This window comes from Gallinula chloropus (assembly GCF_964237585.1).
Source record: "Gallinula chloropus genome assembly, chromosome: 2".
Taxonomy (NCBI): domain Eukaryota; kingdom Metazoa; phylum Chordata; class Aves; order Gruiformes; family Rallidae; genus Gallinula; species Gallinula chloropus.
This window is the reverse complement of record NC_140086.1, coordinates 80,369,617-80,387,265: the sequence shown is the minus strand read 5'-3', so window position 1 is coordinate 80,387,265 and position 17,649 is coordinate 80,369,617. Positions and strand designations below refer to the sequence as shown.

At 44.1% G+C, this 17,649-nt stretch overlaps 1 protein-coding gene across 1 annotated transcript in view; it reads left to right on the top strand.

The window, feature by feature from the left end:
* The window catches only part of MYO10 (myosin X), a gene marked incomplete at its 5' end in the record, with an annotated part of 165,443 nt that overhangs the window by 130,132 nt on the left and 17,662 nt on the right, over positions 1 to 17,649 (top strand). Inside the window, 9 exon segments of the mRNA XM_084280357.1 lie at positions 3,576 to 3,700; positions 3,863 to 3,977; positions 7,200 to 7,306; positions 8,357 to 8,566; positions 8,868 to 8,907; positions 9,339 to 10,241; positions 11,469 to 11,592; positions 12,931 to 13,174; positions 15,406 to 15,501. Coding sequence (XP_084136483.1) covers positions 3,576 to 3,700; positions 3,863 to 3,977; positions 7,200 to 7,306; positions 8,357 to 8,566; positions 8,868 to 8,907; positions 9,339 to 10,241; positions 11,469 to 11,592; positions 12,931 to 13,174; positions 15,406 to 15,501 — 1,964 coding nt within the window.

Genomic DNA, 17,649 nt, shown 5'->3' with positions numbered 1-17,649 from the left:
TCTGGCTGTTGTCTGGCGATTTGCCCTGTCAGAGTGATTGAGCGCTCCCATTCCTTGGCAGAAGTGGAGTATCTATTGAAAACTGAGTGAAGCTGGTTGTAGCTCTCAGACAATTTTGGAAGCTATCAGTTGACTTCCATTTCTGTTGCTGTGTCTTTTATAAATTCCATCTTTTCAGGAGTCTTACTTTTAGCAACTAGCTAACATTTTTTAATCTGGAAGTCATTGTTTTAAAATCAGTTATGGTTCTGTGGTCTAGCTGAAATTTTCCTAGAGATTACAGTTTCTTCCCAAGTGTCCACTTGTGAAACAAGTCCAGTTTTTACAGTAACACTGGTAAAAAGTTGTCAGACCGTGAAGGAGAGTCCTGTCTTGCCTTACTTCGGTATAAATCTGCAAGTTAGCCTCCTTACCAGGAAGCACCAGTAAGGATGCCAGGCTGAGCATCAGCTGCATTAGGTAACCTTTTGTTTTCATAAGACATGGGCAGCCATGGGTGCACTGCAGTGCTTAGGGTGTCAGCTCCCTCTCTGACCGGCTGCGCTTCACCTCGCTGGTGAGGCCTGGAGAGTTGCTGTGATGGCTCAGACACAACAGCCTGGAGATGCTGGGGAGTATCTCCTGCTGCTCTGTATTCAGATTGATAAATAGGGGTATGGCACATCTCTGGCCACCACTAGTCACTACCACTGGTTTACTTAGAGCAGCCACAATGCAATTCCAGTGATATGCCATGGCAGGATTTGACCCTCCAATTTAATAGCTTCATCTGTCTGTGAGTAATTAAAATAACTCATTATGTAAAGTGAAGGAGAATGCTTATGTAATTAAAATTGGGATGGTCTTTACCCTGCTGTGATACCACGTTAGCATTTCTTGCAGGGCTTCATGCTTTTGTTTCAAATGCAGGCTTGTGAAGTTGGATGACTGTGACAATCCCGGCTTCTGCTGATAGAGCAGGGCTGTTTCTGTAGTTGCTGCAAAAAGGTCACAAAAATGTGGCTGCTGTTTCTGCAACCCAAAACAGGGATGGAAAAGAGAAAGAAGAGAAAGTTGGGTGTTTTTTTTTTTTTTTTTTTTTAAATGAGCTTTCAAGCCAGCTCTGTGGCCGACTTTTGACTTTTTAAGTGCCTGGGGCTGGCAATGAAAAGATTAGGTGGTGTAGCAGCCATCTGGCTCTCAAAGAAGGAGGTGCTCCCTTGGCAATGGAGAGCCTGCCTTGCGTTGCCTTTGCTGTATCCCCACTCCCATCTATGCATCTGCTTCCCAGCCTCACTGCCCCCAAAATACTGTTTTGTTTGGAAGTCTTGTGGAGAACCTCATTGTTTGAGCCAGCAAGTATGGGTGGGGTGAAAGACCTGAAGGCATGTATCGTGTCAATGAAAAAAGCATGCTAGTTTCCTAACACTGCCATAGGGTGGGCACCTATGGAAAACACTGTTGGCAATGCCAGTCGTGACTATGGGTGCCTTTGTTGTAAGAATTCATACTCTTGTGTTTGGTACAAGACAAAGATTTTGCTTGGGGTGTATTTTACTGGTGGTGGCAAAATCCAAATCGGGCATGTTGTTGGGAAGGAAGGGTTTGTTCACATCATTCACAAAGGTGTTTCTCCTGCTCTGGAACGGTAATTTTTTTATATACGGGCAGGTATGGAAATAAAAGGTTAAATCACACACCTAACAAAGTCAGTGTGCCAGCAGCCAGAGCAGAGGTAGCTCCTGAGCCTGCTGGGGTTGCAAAGCACCTGTCTCACATGCAAGTGGTGGCTGAACCTGTCCGTACCCCTGTCCCCCTGCCCGGGCAGGATCAGGTCCTGCTGGCACACAGCACTAATTACCCTGACCAGGGCAGGCTTCACTGCAGTGACCAGCCACTTTTTAAAACACAAATTGTTTTCATTTTTGTTCTGTGCTATGGACTGTGGAAGAAGGGATGGGATATTGGGTTTTCCCATGTGAATTTTAGCCCCAGTACCAAAGGAAGGAGTTGGAAGGTCTTTTGCTGTCGGAGGAACAATGAGTGCTGGGGGAGCATTTGCCTGTGTGGCTCAGGAGCAGCTTGGTGCAGAAGGGCTTCTGCATCTACAAAGAAGTCTCCCACCTCTGCACCAGAAAGGATATTAATGAAAGGAAGATGAGCAATGTTTTGGTTTAGATGTATTTCCTTTTAAAGGAGGAAGGTGGAAGCTAAGCTGTCAAGATTCTTGGAGCTGCCTAATGAATGTGAATGAACTACCACTGATGGAGTGTTTTGTTTGATGCGAAAGGGTGCTGATGGAAAAGTTTAGACTAGATATTTTTAATTAACTATGCCTATGCTTTGCTGAATTCACTTTTGAGAAGTTAAAGTTTTGGGGGGGTTATTTATCCTCTGAGTTAGTAAGAGGCATGATTAAAGCCATTAATAAATACCAGGAGAGTCCTCTGGTTTACCATTGCTCAGGGCTTGACCTTGCTGTCATTTCTATCCGCTGAAGAACTTCTGGCCTTGTATAAACCATTGACTCCACCTGTGAGATCCCACCTTTGAAATTCTTGCAGAATACTAAGCACTGTACTCCAGCTTGGCAAAGGATGGTGCAGGAGAGTCAGGTGGGAGGTTAAAGTGGGGTTTGGGGCTGATGAATTACATGGTGTATTTATCCATGCTGTTGTTTTGGTACAGGCTTGACGGCATTTCTCAAGGTAGCAATTAGCACTGTCTTGAACGTTTCCAGGGATGGGGCATCTACAACTTCTCTATCACAGCTTTTTGTGGCTGTGGCTGGTTTACCTCAAAGTGTGGTGTTAGAGCATGGGTGACTCAGGGGGCTCTGAGATGGGACAGGAGGATTCCTGGGGCAGGAACATACTGATTGGTGTTCACGAGTTTCTGTGACTGAGTGCTTAGGGTTGTCTATTTTCTAAATGAAAAATGGTGCCAAAATAACTACATGCAAACTGAAGGAAACATATTTCAGATGAGCAGATGATATTTTTTTTCTGTTTATGGATGAAAATATTTCTGCTGTTCAGAACAGCAGCAACCAAAACACTTTTTGCAATACAGGTTATTTAAGATGGAGGTTCCATCGGTAAGCTTCCATCCCTGTCCACAGTAGATGAATTGGCACTACACTAAAAACTCAATCTTTTCTGCCCTTCTGGTTTTGTTTTTTTTCTAAAACTGTATCACACCATTGTGTTTGTGCATCTTGAACATTTGGGATCATCTACAGGGACTATAAAGGCAGCTGCTAAAGAGAGAAAATAGCCAAGCTCGTAGCTGTGGCCTACTGGCTGCCTGTGCTCCTTGCTGTAGCTTCTTCTGGTGCAACAGGGGCCCGTGAGTGCACGGGCTGGATTAAATGGTCTGTCAATGTGACGTGTACAGAAATGATATTGTATGATTACCCCTTTATTTCCACCCTATATATGCTCCTGTGTTGTGAACTGCTCGTGTCTGTAAGGCCGTGCGCAGCCAGTTCTTGGCCTCTGCGCATTTTGGAGCCGTACAATTTGCCCTTTGTTGGTTTCCCCTAACGTCTCCAGCCATGGCTATTGAAATCTTTGTTTTGGACCTGCTTCTTTTAGATGCCAGACCAGTTTGATCAGACAGTGGTGCTTAACCAGCTTCGCTATTCTGGGATGTTGGAGACAGTCAGGATTCGGAGGGCTGGCTTCCCGGTCCGGAGGCCCTTTCAAGACTTTTATAAAAGGTAAACACACTGACTTCTGTGCTTCAGATGTGAGTCATGGGTGCCAAATCAGCTTTCCCATGTTGAGGAATAAAATGAAAGTCTAATTATGAAAAAAAAATCACGTGACAGAAATAGATCTTGTCTCTTACAGTGAAGTAATAAATACCTTTTGGTTGCCAGGTATAAAGTCCTCATGAGAAACTTAACTCTGCCAGAAGATTTAAATGAGAAATGTGCCGTCCTGCTTCGTCTGTATGACAACACGAGCACTGAGTGGCAGCTTGGAAAAAATAAGGTAAAATAATCAGACTGTGCCTATTGTGGGGCTGCTGCTTATATTATACAAAGCTGAGGGGACGGGATTTAGGCTGCCCAGCTGCAGAGCTGTACTTGTAATGGTAATTACTTCTGGCCTTAAAAGAAGCTGTGCACTCCTATTGGTGCCCTTGAAACCCTTATAGCAACAGTTAATGGTTGTGCTGAGGAATTTGCTGTCTAAGGCACTTGGACACTCACTGGTGATTTCACTCATGGAGAAAGAGTCCACTTGAATTTTCTTCCCCTGCTCACAAGCAATAGCACTGGTGAGAGTCAGAACTTAAAACGTGGTAACTGGATTTTACCACTTTTTAGAATTATCGAGCATGTGACGTAACACTTTTGTTCTGCAGGGAGCTCTGCTCATACCACTAAACCCACCTGCATCAGGGGCTGAAATAAGGGGGAGGAATTCTGGCCAGCATTTGTGTGTTGGAGTTGAGCTCTTAAGCATGTTTGCCATTCTGATCTAAGAGTCTTTTTCAGAGGTACATGAGTCCTCAATATGTGTCCTACCAGACAACCTTTGTCCCCAACTTTGCCTGCCACGTTTTATCTTCTGCGGGAAAAAACCCCCAAGTTACTAGAATTTTAAAAATGGAATTTTAATTTGAGAGAGAAAACAATCCATGTGGTTTAGCATGCTTATTTTGCCAGTCTGATTTTGGACAACTACTCTGTGCAGAGCTTCCCTCCTTCTGAACTTGTGGTCTCAGATTTAACAGGTGATGTGAAAGCTCTGTGTACTCGAGACAAGATTCCCCACTGCAGGATCTGAGGTTTCCTGAATATTAAGAACACCTGATGTGAAGGAGTGGAGAGTCCTTCACAGTCATATGAGGAGCAGCTGAAGGAGCTGGGGATGTTTAGTCTGGAGAAGAGGAGGCTGAGGGGAGACCTTATCACTGCCTACAATTACCTGAAAGGAAGTTGTAGAGAGGTGGGCAGTGGTCCCTTCAACCAAGTGACAGAAGACAGGACAAGGGGAAATGGCCTCAAGCTGCACCAGGGCAGGGTCAGATGAGATGTTAGGAAAAAAAATTTCACTGAAAGAGTTGTCAGGGCCTGGAACAGGCTGCCCAGGGAGGGGGTTGGGTCACCATCCCTGGATGCAGGGTAGATGAGGTACTTAGGGATATGGCTTAGCATAGGACAGGAATGGTTGGACTTTGATGATCTTTAAAGGTCTCTTCCAACCTTGTGATTCTGTGTGATTCTGAGTGGGTTACAAACACGAGGCCATCGCCACCAAGGAGCATCCCCCAGGCATCTGCAGGCGGCCTTTTTTCTCTAGGTAACTCCCAGGGCTTCCATGGTGGAGAGATAATGAAAAATAGATCCCAAACCAAAGTTTGCTGAATTCTGTGTTCCACTTGCAGTTTTCCTGTCAGTTGTTAGAATTGTTAAAAAACTTAGTAAAAATATTTTGTAAAATATTTTGTAAAAATTTTGTAAAATCTGATTGATTTCTGTGGGAAATCCCCTTCCTCCTCATCCTCTTCTCCCCACAACCACATAGATTGGAATGGGTTTCCTCCATTTCTCTGCACACTTGAGGAGTTCCAAGGATGCTCTTGGGAAAGTTGATTTAACCATTTTACAGTTATTTCAAGAGGTAGAATCTGAAATATTCTGATGGCAATTGCAGTCACCTTTCCTCCCGGTTTTGTAGACGACGGCCTACAGATGATAGAGTGATAATGTTCAGCTGCAGAGCTAGCCTGCACTTCCCATTCTGCTTTCAGATGTAGTATTTTAACACTATTTATGCACAGACCCCGGACAGTGCTTTGGCATTTTAAGGACATGTATTTGTGAGAACCTGGAATTGCTTTACCCAGCTGCTCCTCAAGACCTCAGCAGGAGGCAGAGCTCTGTTGCAACTTCCCTTGCTGGGGCCTGGGCTCATCCTCCCCCAGGAGCCACCTGCACATTTGTAAAGGTCTTCATAAATAGCATATTGTAGAAGACAACAAGAGGGCATTGATTTCTGATTGAACATGGGATGAGGCACTGTCCTTCCCGTGTTTAAAAGGGCCAATAACAGTGTTGTGGTGATGGAGCTTCAGTGTGATTTTTTTTTTCTTTTTTTTTCTTGCCCTTTCCATCTCAACTGCAGTGCACCTGCTCAGGAAAAGGCATTAACCTGGAAAAAACATGTGTGCAACACCCATTTTTATTCAGGAAGTACCTGAATGCCTTCCAGAAGCAGAATGTTGGTGCATTTTTAAAACTGGTGCGAGTAGAGCACAGAAAGATTGCCCACTGAGTGAAAGAAAAGGCTTTTTCCTTGAGTAAGCTTTGTACAGAAAGAGCTGCCTGGTGTCATTCAGATGCTGGAACTTTGGGGCTTCCTGTGGGATTTTTTCAGTGTTTCTCAGTGTTGGGTGGCTTATGGTAAAGCATAGTCCTTTTCTACCTACAATCAAACCTCAAAACTGTGCCTCCTCTCTGGAGTGCTACTGCTTTGGCTTTCATGATGGGCTTTTTTCTTCCCTGAACACAGAGGGAAACGCCACCTTTTTTCTGCTTGAACAGCCCAAAAAGTCCATTGGGGTTTTTTTTTGTTGGGACACTTGGTGGTTGGTTTTTTTTTTCCGTGGCAAGGAAAAACCCAGAACACTTCAAGGAAGCATTCCAGCTTTTAGGTGTCTTTACAGCCCTCCTCCCACACTGCATCCTCTGCTTGGCTGGAGAAGCAGTTCAGTTCATTTAAGGCAAAACAGGCTGGGTTGGCTAAGCATACGTCGGTGCCGTGTGGTAAAGCTGCCTCTGAAGAGGCACGAGGCGGTCTGGGCGAATGATCAGGTTGGTTAAATCATCAGGGTGAAGTTTCTGTCCCTCAAATCGGGCTGCTCATGCGAAGTCCTACAACTTCTTTGGCCTGTGCTACTCTTTGGTGGGAAAGGCTGTTTAATGAATCCAGTCATGAATTGCTTTTGGAGAAAAATGTGCTCCTAATTAAGATTTCCATTACTGTAATCGGATTCTTCCCACTGAAATCCAGAGTGAGGGGATCGTCTGCAGGTGCTGTCTTTTAAAAAGAAACAGGTTTTGTTTTTTTCTGTGGAAGAAATGCTGTGTTTGTCCCTGAATTGAAAGCTGAGGCTCGCTGCTGGACTGACATCAGCAGCACCCTGGCTGTCCTTTGTATCTGATGCTCTCTGTGAGTGGTTAAGCCATGAGTTTTCCCGTGTAGGTGTTTCTCCGGGAGTCCCTGGAACACAAGCTGGAGAAGCAGCGAGAGGTGGAAGTCACCAGGGCAGCCATGACCATCCGAGCGCACATCTTGGGTTACGCAGCGCGGTAAGTGACTAGATGAGAGCATTAGTAGCCAGAGCTTTGGAGTAAACGGGTGGGGTGTCACGGAGTGAACGCCTTCTGGCACAGTTCTTAACCTTTGCTAGGGATTGGGCATCCAAATCCTGTAAGTGGCTTTTGAAAATACCAGCTGGTGGCTTTGCCAGACACATGAATAAAAGAAAGTGGAGTTGGAATTGTTTTAATGTAACAAATAAGACAGCATGGAAGTTTGGAGGCCAGCCAGGATCCGTGTAATTGTATCGTGGCAGTAGATCCATGGTAGGAACTCAAGCTGGATGGCACCTGGGGGGGGCTGCCCCAAGTTACCAGCTGAGATTCAGCTTTGTCTTTGCTTTGTCATGGTAAGAAAGGAGGAGGCAAATAAAACCAATCAGTTTGGTTCTTAAAGAACCATGACATTAGGTAACTGAGTAATGTTTCACTTGCTTATCCAGCTTCATGCATTATGCATTAGGTGGAGCTGCTCATCCCATCTGTTTATTTCTCTGCTTTCTCTACCAGTCAGTTGAGGACAGTTTAAGGAAACTTGTTTGCACAATGAGGTAATTTCTCTTTGTGTGTATATTAGCCCTGTCCTTACATTCTGACCAGTGCCTTACTTTGAAACTATATTCCTTTTCTAATGACAGAGCTGTCCTGCTGTTCACGATTCCCTTCCAGAGGTGTGGGGTGACTAACTGTGTATTTCTACTCTGTAATGGTTTCCCCATTCTCTTTCCCTGCACATGTGCTCACACAGAGCTGTGCTTTTACCGACTCCGTGTCAGGGACATGAGAATGTGGAGACAAGTAACATGCATTTCCTCAGTGAAGACGCAGACATTGCTGTCACAGAAATGAGAGAATCTCTTTCTTCTCTTAGGGGGGAGAATGTGAACGAGAATGGGGAAACCATTACAGAGTCAAAATAATAGATTGCTTTAGCACCATGGGCTCGTTATTGCAGGTCACCGTGGCAAGACGTCTCACAGCTGCTCATGAGGGTCTTGTTTCCTTAGAAATTCTTCTCTTTTTTATTTTCCCTTCTCTCAGAAAGCAGTACAGGAAGGTTCTCTACTATGTGGTTGTGATACAGAAGAACTACAGAGCATACAGTGCTAGGAAAAAATTCCTGTGCCTGAAGAGAGCAGCCATAATCCTTCAGAAGCATCGACGAGGCCAGCTCGCTCGACGTGTTTACAGGGAGCGACTAGAGGAGAAGCGGAGACAAGAGGAGGAGAGAAGAAGAGAGGAGGAAGAGAGGTGTGGAATGCTGTCTGACATCGCTCTCTTGTCTGTGCCGTGTTAGGTTTTGGTCTGAATGGCCTTTGTTTCAGGCTATTCTTGATAAGTGATTCTGGAAAGCTTTGGTTCTTGTGCTAAAAGACGCACGTAGCTGTCATGGTAGTTTCATATTCACAGACATATCCTGGGTGACCTTAGTTTCAGCTCTCTTTTCCTGTGGCAGATGATCTTTGTAAGTTAAGCTATTGCCCGAGCAAAGGTATGTGATGAGCTTGTGTTGAGGTTGATTTACTAACTTCTTTTCTTCCCTCGATTTTAGGGAAAGACAAAGGCAAGAAGCAGAGCGTCTTGCCCAGCAGGTAAATGATATTCTTAATGCTCTCAGCCGTCCTGTTTATTTGAGTATCTCAACCCAGCCATTAAAAAAAATAAAAGGCATCTTTGGCATTTAAACTAAACTTATTACAGGAGTTGGCAGATAAAGCCGAAGGAAACTCGATACAGTTGTTTGCATGGAAATTTCTTTCACCTCATGCTTCATTTAATTTCTGGCACAGATTGGACTTTCTGCACATACGTGAGCTTTCCAGATTCTGTGAGCAAATGAAATCATGGTTTCATTTTTCTTTTTCTTCCCTTTTCCCCTTGACGTAGGGGTGAGGGACCTTTTAAATGAATGCCATGGTGGGAGCATAGTGCTTTGGACATAAATAAATTAAATTTAAGAGGGAGTCTTGCACTTGGAGGGGGCTTTATTTTAATTTGTAGTTTGTTTTATTTTTGAATGCAGGCTGAAGAAGAGAGAAAGAAGCAGGAACTGGCTGCCATTCAGAAAGCCCAGAAGGAGGCAGAGCTGAAGCAGGAGGTGGAGAAGCAGAAAGAAAGCAGGCAGGTGGAGGAAATCCTTCGTCTGGAAAAAGAAATTGAAGACCTGCAGCGTGTGAAGAAGCAGCAGGAGCTGTCCTTGACAGAGGCTTCGTTACAGAGGCTGCAGCAGCTTCGAGATGAGGAGCTCCGGCGGCTGGAGGACGAAGCGTGTCGAGCAGCCCAGGAGTTCCTGGAATCTCTGAACTTCGATGAGATTGATGAATGTGTCCGAAACATCGAGAGGTCTCTCTCTGTGGGCAGTGGGTATCCTGCTGAGCTGACTGAGCAGACTGGAAATGCCTGCAGTGAAAAGCCCAATTTTAACTTCAGCCAGCCGTATCCCGAGGAGGAGGTAGATGAGGGCTTTGAAGCTGACGATGATGCATTTAAGGATTCGCCCAACCCAAGTGAGCATGGCCATTCTGATCAAAGGACCAGTGGCATCAGAACAAGCGATGATTCTTCAGAAGAGGATCCCTATATGAACGATACTGTGGTGCCAACACTTCCTGCTGCTAGCAACACCATGCTTATACCTCCTACTCATGACACAGTCAGTCTCCACAACTCTTCCAGCGGTGAATCCACATACTGCATGCCAGAAAATGTATCGTGCCGACCCCCAGATTCTATGCAACTGATTTCCCCCGATGGAGACTACGATTACGACCAAGATGATTATGAAGATGGTGCTATTACCTCTGGTAGCAGTGTCACCTTCTCTAATTCGCACAGCAGCCAGTGGTCACCAGACTACCGATGCTCAGTGGGGACTTACAACAGCTCTGGAGCGTATCGATTTAGCTCTGAAGGGGCTCAGTCTTCTGTAAGTATCACTGGTTTATTATTTAATAATTGATGTGTGCTTTCTGCTATTTATCTTCACTCTGCAGCCACAGAGTCACTGTAGCTGCTGTTACAAACGCCTGTGTTGTATCGTTTGATTGCTTAGGCTGCGTGTGGACATAGTTGTCTGTTGCCATCTAGATGCTGCTGGGGTGAGAGCATTAGAGTTAGGGGCAGCTCAGACGCTGCGTGCAGTCCTCAGCACGCAGGGATGTTGTTCTGCCTTTTTCAGTGCAGAGCAGCACGTTACTCAGTGAGGAGCTCAGGGCACAGTCTTGGATGCAGTTCATAAGGAAAATTCTTCTGTGTTTCAAGGGGGAGCACCCAGTAGCTTGTTGGGGAATTGATTTCAGAATGAGCAGCTTTGGTATATGTGCAAGTTGTAACAGTAAGGAATAAGCCTCTTGCAGGAGTCCCTGAAAGGCCAGGTGTGTTTTGAGATGACTTGGAGAGAAAATTTCAGATGATGGCTAAAATTATTGAGGTAGATCCTAAGGGGCGCTTCTTCAGTGCCTTTTACAGAGTATACTGTGGGCTTTACTCCTGAAAACACATTTGGAAGAATATGGTTGTCTCTGCTGCTCATAACATGTTTCTGTGAGACTGGGAAAGTGAGAAAGTGTTTCAGCAATGCTGGCTTATGCAGAAGGAAAATGTTAGCGCTAAAATACCCGTTAGAGTCGAGGTTATGAAAGCTGGTAAAAGAGCCATCCTGGTCACTGGGATAAGTTGGCAGCTCTTACTTATGAGAAACACTTTTTGCTGTCTCTGTTGAGGAGCCTTTCCTGTTGCATGGCTTGGGGAGCGTGCCAGATAGAGAACAGAAATTCTGATGATCTGGGGAGAGCCGTGACAGCTTGTGAGAGATGTTTCTTTTTCAAGACTTTCCTAAGCTGTTACCCATGTCACTTCAGCGAGGGAGGGAGGTAGCACAGGGTGTCATACCCTGGCCGTGCTCGTGCAAAAGGGATAACTTCCCAGAGCTGTTCCATAGATGTGTTACATGATGTTAGAGCTACCGTGTAATGGAACAGGACCAGCTGCAACTTCCTGTGGTGTACTCCTTCCCTTGCCACCTGGATGAAAAGCACTGAGGAGTCATGTCCCTCTGGTAGAACATGAAATGTTTTTGCTGAAGGCTTCTAAACCAGTTTCACCTCGCCGCCTCCCTCAGAGGTCATTTCACCTTCATTCACTTCTTTTGTAGTTTGAAGACAGCGAAGAAGATTTTGACTCCAGGTTTGATACAGACGACGAACTTTCCTACCGGCGGGATTCGGTCTATAGCTGCGTCAGCCTGCCCTACTTCCACAGCTTTCTGTACATGAAAGGTACCGGCTCCATCGGGATTTGCTAAGTGTACAGAGTAGCCAGGAAGGCGTATCGCCTCTTGCACTCCCTGTTCCTGTAGGGATATGTAGCCTTTTCTAATTCTTTGGAAACTCAGAGGAAAGGAGCAGCTCTCAAGTTAAGTTACGTTCAATGGCTTATGTCTGGTAGCATTTTTCCCACCAGTGAAGGACCATCTTTTGGGCTGCCCCTCTTTCATTTTACAGATTGCTGGCTCATAAACAATGGAATATACAGTATAAATATAGCAAAATAACTCACAAAGTCAAAGTCTACCAAATATTGAGGAAAGCTGATTTCCTTCTCCCAAAACTTCACAACATAGCAGCATTCTACATTGCAAACTGGTTTTACTGACCTCAGGTGACTTTGATTTTGGATCCAAAAGATGGGAAGGAGAGTATGTGTAGCAAAGGAGCATGATAGACTCTGAAAGAACGTACACAGGAGTTCTCCACTTAAGGTTCTTGGGTTTATTTCAGCTGATTGATAGTGAACTATAATCTAGATGAATCCTTGTATGATACTCATCACTGTAGGATAACTTCTTTTCCTGGGGTATGAACAATGGGCGCACAGCTATGTTTGCATGAACAATGATGTGCGCAGTCATCACTAGCATGGCTTTTACCTTCTGACACAGTTAGCAGTGAGTTTTGGTGGAATGACTGGAGTACATTGGTTTGGTTAAGGTTTTTATGGCTGCCATGTAATTACAGTGCTAGTTGTATTGTCTACTGTAATAAAGCTCACAAGGAGTTAGGACAGCATAGCCCCACTGTGGTATGGGTGAGCTCACACTGGAGTATTTCTTACTGCAAGGATAGCTTTGCCAGGTGTGTGGCTTTGACATGAACGTCATTGGCTCCTAATAACAGTAAGTATTTTAGAAGACTGGAGGAGGAACAAGTTCAGTGCTAAACTGCTCTTTGGTTATCGTTGAGACACATTGAAAACGGTGTTGAAGAGATGATTCTCAAATGCACTAAGACCTTTCAAGTAATTTATTTGAAATTGTACATATATTCTGTACAAATATTATATATCTGTTACAGATATGTTTTTGTTAGGTAGAGGCTTCTAATAATTCCTAGTCTTATAATTCCTAGTCATTTTATAATTCCTAGGGTCTTTAGATTGACACTATCTTTGGTGGCCTTAAGATGAGATCTGTGCTTTCGTGGCTTAGAGCAGAGACTGCAGTGCAAGTGCAGCACTGTTGGTCACGTCTTCCTGCGTCGGTTTGGTCACAGCTTCTGGTTTCTAATGTAATTGTTTGTCTTAACTGCGTGTAGACCCACATCTGCCTCTCTTACCAGGTGGTTTAATAAACACATGGAAGCGACGCTGGTGTGTCCTGAAAGATGAGACTTTCCTGTGGTTTCGTTCCAAGCAGGAAGCACTTAAGCAGGGTTGGCTCCACAAAAAGGGGGGTGGATCATCTACGCTTTCCAGAAGGAACTGGAAGAAACGATGGTTTGTTCTCCGGCAGTCCAGGTTGATGTACTTTGAAAATGACAGCGAAGAAAAGCTGAAGGGCGCCATCGATGTCCGAACAGCCAAGTAGGTTTCTGCATGCTTATGTGCCAGCCATAGTTCCTCCTAAACACTCCTTGGGGATTGATCTGGGAAGGCATTGAGTGCCCTGCCTTCAAATTGTGTGAGTGCAAGCATGAGAGGGTGCGTGGTGAAGCTGTGAAAGGAGGTGTTGTCCTTACTTGGCTTACAGAGTGCTGCAGAGCTGAGCTAGCGCCAAATGCTTCAGAAACCTGCTGCCATAATGAACCCATCTAAGCTTTCTCCCAGACCAGAGGCCCTTCTTAGTCTGTAATGATTCCCAAGGCAGTTTTGGGCGTGTTGCCAAGTCCATAGCTGCTGGCAAACCTAGAATGGAGAAGGTGGAATTAATAGGCCCTGGATATATTTCAGTTAGCATGGGTCAAAGCTCTATCTTCTCTATGCATTTACAGATTTTTTCATGTTTAAAATAATTGTGGTAGTGGTAGGAAAGTCTTTGAAATGCATATATTCATTTAAAAAAATAAAATTAATAAAATCTAACCTAATAATTTATGTCCTGCTAAGTAAAGCTTCTTACCCCTTAAAATTCTATGTTTCCCAGGGCATGCATCGAAAAAGGTTTCCAAGGGATGGTGGTTTTCCTTCTAAACATCTGGGTATACTTTATGAACTTAGGGACTATCTAGCTAATTCAAAAATTAGTGTGCTGATGCTGGTAATCTCATTTCTGTATAAAACTGTGCCTAAGCTTTCTTCCAAGGTAGAGAAAAAAAGGAATGGCTGTAATACTTGATTCCACTCTGCTCTTTGTAATCTGCAGCTCCCCATTTTATTTTGTTAATTGAACAGAGTACTTAAACTAAATTGAAAGCTTAGATTAACCTTTTCTTTGGAAGCCCTGGCTTGAGCATGATTTCAAGAAGGACAAAGTAAATAATTTCAGTGAGCATCCTGACTTGCTCTGGTAAAGCCAACTATCTGAGTAGAGATTGAAGTTCCTACCACGATTTTTTGTTGTTGTTGAAACTGAATTTGCCTCTGTCTCATGGAACCATAGCATTTGCTTAGCTTGTTTTTCTAACATGTTCTGAGTTTTTGCTGTCGCCACATTGTTTCATTGACTGGAACTTAGAGAAGTTCTTTGGTGAACATACCTTTAAATTTGTCAGGTAAAGGTTGTTGAACCTAACTTGACCTGTAGGTTCAATCAATGACTGTTTGTGTATAAAATAGCTAAAAGAAAGAGCTGTGTGTCGTGAGAAAGAAGCAATAGCACTTTTAGGTAGTGTTAATTGTCACTGAATGCATTCCCAACATACCCTGTGACTTACATATTTCACCACTCCACGTTAAGGACCCCGTTCAAATGAAATAATCTTAGGCTGGTTCACTTCAGACACAGAACAGGGAGGTATTCTGTTGGACACTGCTATTGGGAGGAAAGGAAACCAAATTTTTAAAAATCATTACAGAATTACATCTTTTTATTAGCAGATAAACTGTCCTTATGAGTCTGATAAGCAGAGCTTGCATATATTGTTTACTGGATAGAGATCTGCAAGAACAGTATAGCTGATAGGGAAGTATAGCTAGTTAAGGCAATAATAAGCTTCAGGCAAATAGAGTAAAACAGCAAAAAGAAAATCAGGTTGATTTCTTAAGCTTCAGGAAAACCTGATGTACTACTTAAATCACTCCTTTAAAATCTTATGCTTGGTGGTGCATGGTTGTTTAAGATATTGATACTTAGAGATCCAAACCACTAATTAGAAAGATGTAACCTTAAAGCAGGGAGTGCTCAGCTTTTCAGGAGGACATGCTTGGAACTGTCTTTATGCCGACCCACAACCACATGGAGTCACTAACCCAGCTTTTGTTTGCTTTTTGGTTTTAATCTTCAAGAGCTTTTATTTTTTACCACTCCAAAAAGTGATGGGGTTTGCAGTGGGTTCAGGATTATATCCATTTCCCAGCTCAGTTGTCCTTGTACCTCTTGAGGCTTGATAACACTTTTTCTTTAGTTCTTGATAAACCAGTAACAGAGCAGTCAGCTTGATACAGCGATATTTATGGTTGTTTGAGAATTGGTGCCATGTAGGAAGAAGGCACAGCAGCTGTAGTTCGGTGGATGAACGCTCACCGACCCATCTTGCAGATGAACCCGATTCAGGCTGATACTGATGTACCAGGAGTTTGAGAGCCCCTGAGCTGAACAGAACTTTGCAAATGCTGACAGTCCCTACTGCTCACTCTTGGCATTTTCTTCTTTCCAGAGAGATTGTTGATAATACAGGCAAAGAAAACGGTATTGATCTCATAATGGCTGACAGGACCTACCACTTAATTGCTGAGTCTCCTGAGGATGCAAGGTATGAAAGTCACCAAGCCTTTTTCTTTTCTTCCCCCACCCCCATCGCCACCCTGTCCCCACTCTTTAACCTCTCTGCCATTCTGGCTTATGCTTGTCATGAGCTTTGCCCACTGTCACAAAATACTCAGTATCCAGTCTGTGTTAAACACGTGTCGTTTGCCACTTTTTCAAAAGGCCTGCTGAGGAGAAAATCTCATGGCAGAATGTTACTGGGGAGAGTCAGGCTGCCAGTGAGAATTTTCCTGGAACTTGGCTGTTACCCAGTTATTATAAGCAACTTTTTTGACAGTATGTCCATGGAGAGGCAGCCATCAGACATGGATGCTTGCTTCATGCATTACCCTGCTGTGCTCAGCTGCGTAAATTAAATCAGTATTTTAAACCCTGTAATCTGCCTGAAATCAAGTACTGCTCCTTAGGGCTGAAACCTGTTTGCTTAAGCAGAGTCTAAACTTTTTTTCAGATAAAGGTTTTTATTTGGTCACTGGATTTTAGGGTGAAAGTACGTTCATGAACAAGAAGGGCATGCAACAGAGTGTTACCCCTCCTGCTGATGTAACAAGGGTCTCGCTTTTGTTGCTGAAGCATCCTGTATCAAGCTGTTAGGGGGAGGCTGGCAGGTGAGGAGCAAGCTTGACTTGTCAGATCAGTTGTAGTATGCCTTTTAAAAGAAAAAATTCCCCACACTCCAGTTCATGTGAGATAATAATATGCTTGCCCATAAAAATCAGGCATTTAAATAAAGTGAACTTAGTAATCAAAGCTTATTACCCTCTGCCTTGCTGCCCCCAGGCCAGAATACAGGATGCCTATGTCAACATCACTTGAGCTAGTTTTGCTCTTAAGCCTCAAGAGTTGCTTCATATTCTGTTCTTTTTAAAGGTGCAATGCCTCCCTGTATCACAGGACACTGGGTGTAGTTTAGCAGTGCTTACAGTACAAAACCATTTTTCATTTTTGAGGCATCCCTAAAATTGCCCTTGACATAAGTATGAGCTTTCCAGTACTCAGTGTTAAGATTCTTGTGCGATGTGAGTGTGTTTCAAAATCAAGGCTTAGCTAAAGTGCCCTCTGCTAGACTTGTGCAAATGCCCTGAGGACCAATAAGAAATGATCACCCTAAAGACTTCTCTGTTGTCAGGCATCTCTTCCATTTCTTTCTCACATGCTGAGGAGGAGACACTATACACTGCTGAGGAGACACTCTTGTGTGTAGCAAACGCACCATCCTGGTGAAAAGACCTTTTACCAGTGTGTTTCATGCTGCTTTTCCCACTCAGTCATCACAGAAAAACTTCAGTGAGGGAGATGCCTAAGGGTTTGCAGATGGGCTTAAGTCAGAGCCTCGTTAGTGTTTGGCACCGTTACGTGCAGAACTATTGGACCGTGCTGGATCCGGATCTGTATTCAGCAAGAAATACTTTGTACATGGGCTAGATCCTGATCTGAGGTGGGGTTTTGTTCAAATGGTGGGAAGCAACAGGAGAAACCTGGCACCACCCCCAAAGAGGAATTACTTTTTGGATCAAGGAAGTGTATTGGAGGGAGCCCCTGCCAAGGGTTTGTTCCTTTCAGACCCCTGTTCCTGGGTTCTAGGACTCAGCTGTAAACCAGTGGAGGTCCTGAGAAGGGACCAAAGCAATCGGAGAGTAATCTGTGCCTTCGGTTTGCCCAGAGTGCCATGATTAATTTCTTGCTCATTGCTTACACAAAGATTACATGAAATTCTGAAAAATTATTCTTTAAAGTCCAGTAATGAATTAATACTGCCCGTGCATATAGTGGCGTGAAGTCCTTGTTTTAAATAGATTCAGGACTGACATTTAAATGCATTTGCAATTCCTCAGCCCAGAAGGGGAAGCTGAATTTAATTCTTGGTAGATGAGGTTTAGTTTTCGTCAGCAGATGGTTCCTTCTCTCTGGATGGCCCTTCCCTTATTTTGAGGGGTGACCTTGTCTTACACCCAGTAAAGTACCTGTTAAGCACAACCTCCCTGCGGGTGTCTCCGAGCCTCAACCAAAGAATCAGAACTCAGTATGGTCTCTCCTTCACTGTCAGTCTTCATTTCTCTTCGTGCTTTGCACTGTCCCTAACGAAAGCACAAGCTGTTAGAGAGGACGTGGGGTAGGGCAGTGATGGTGGTGC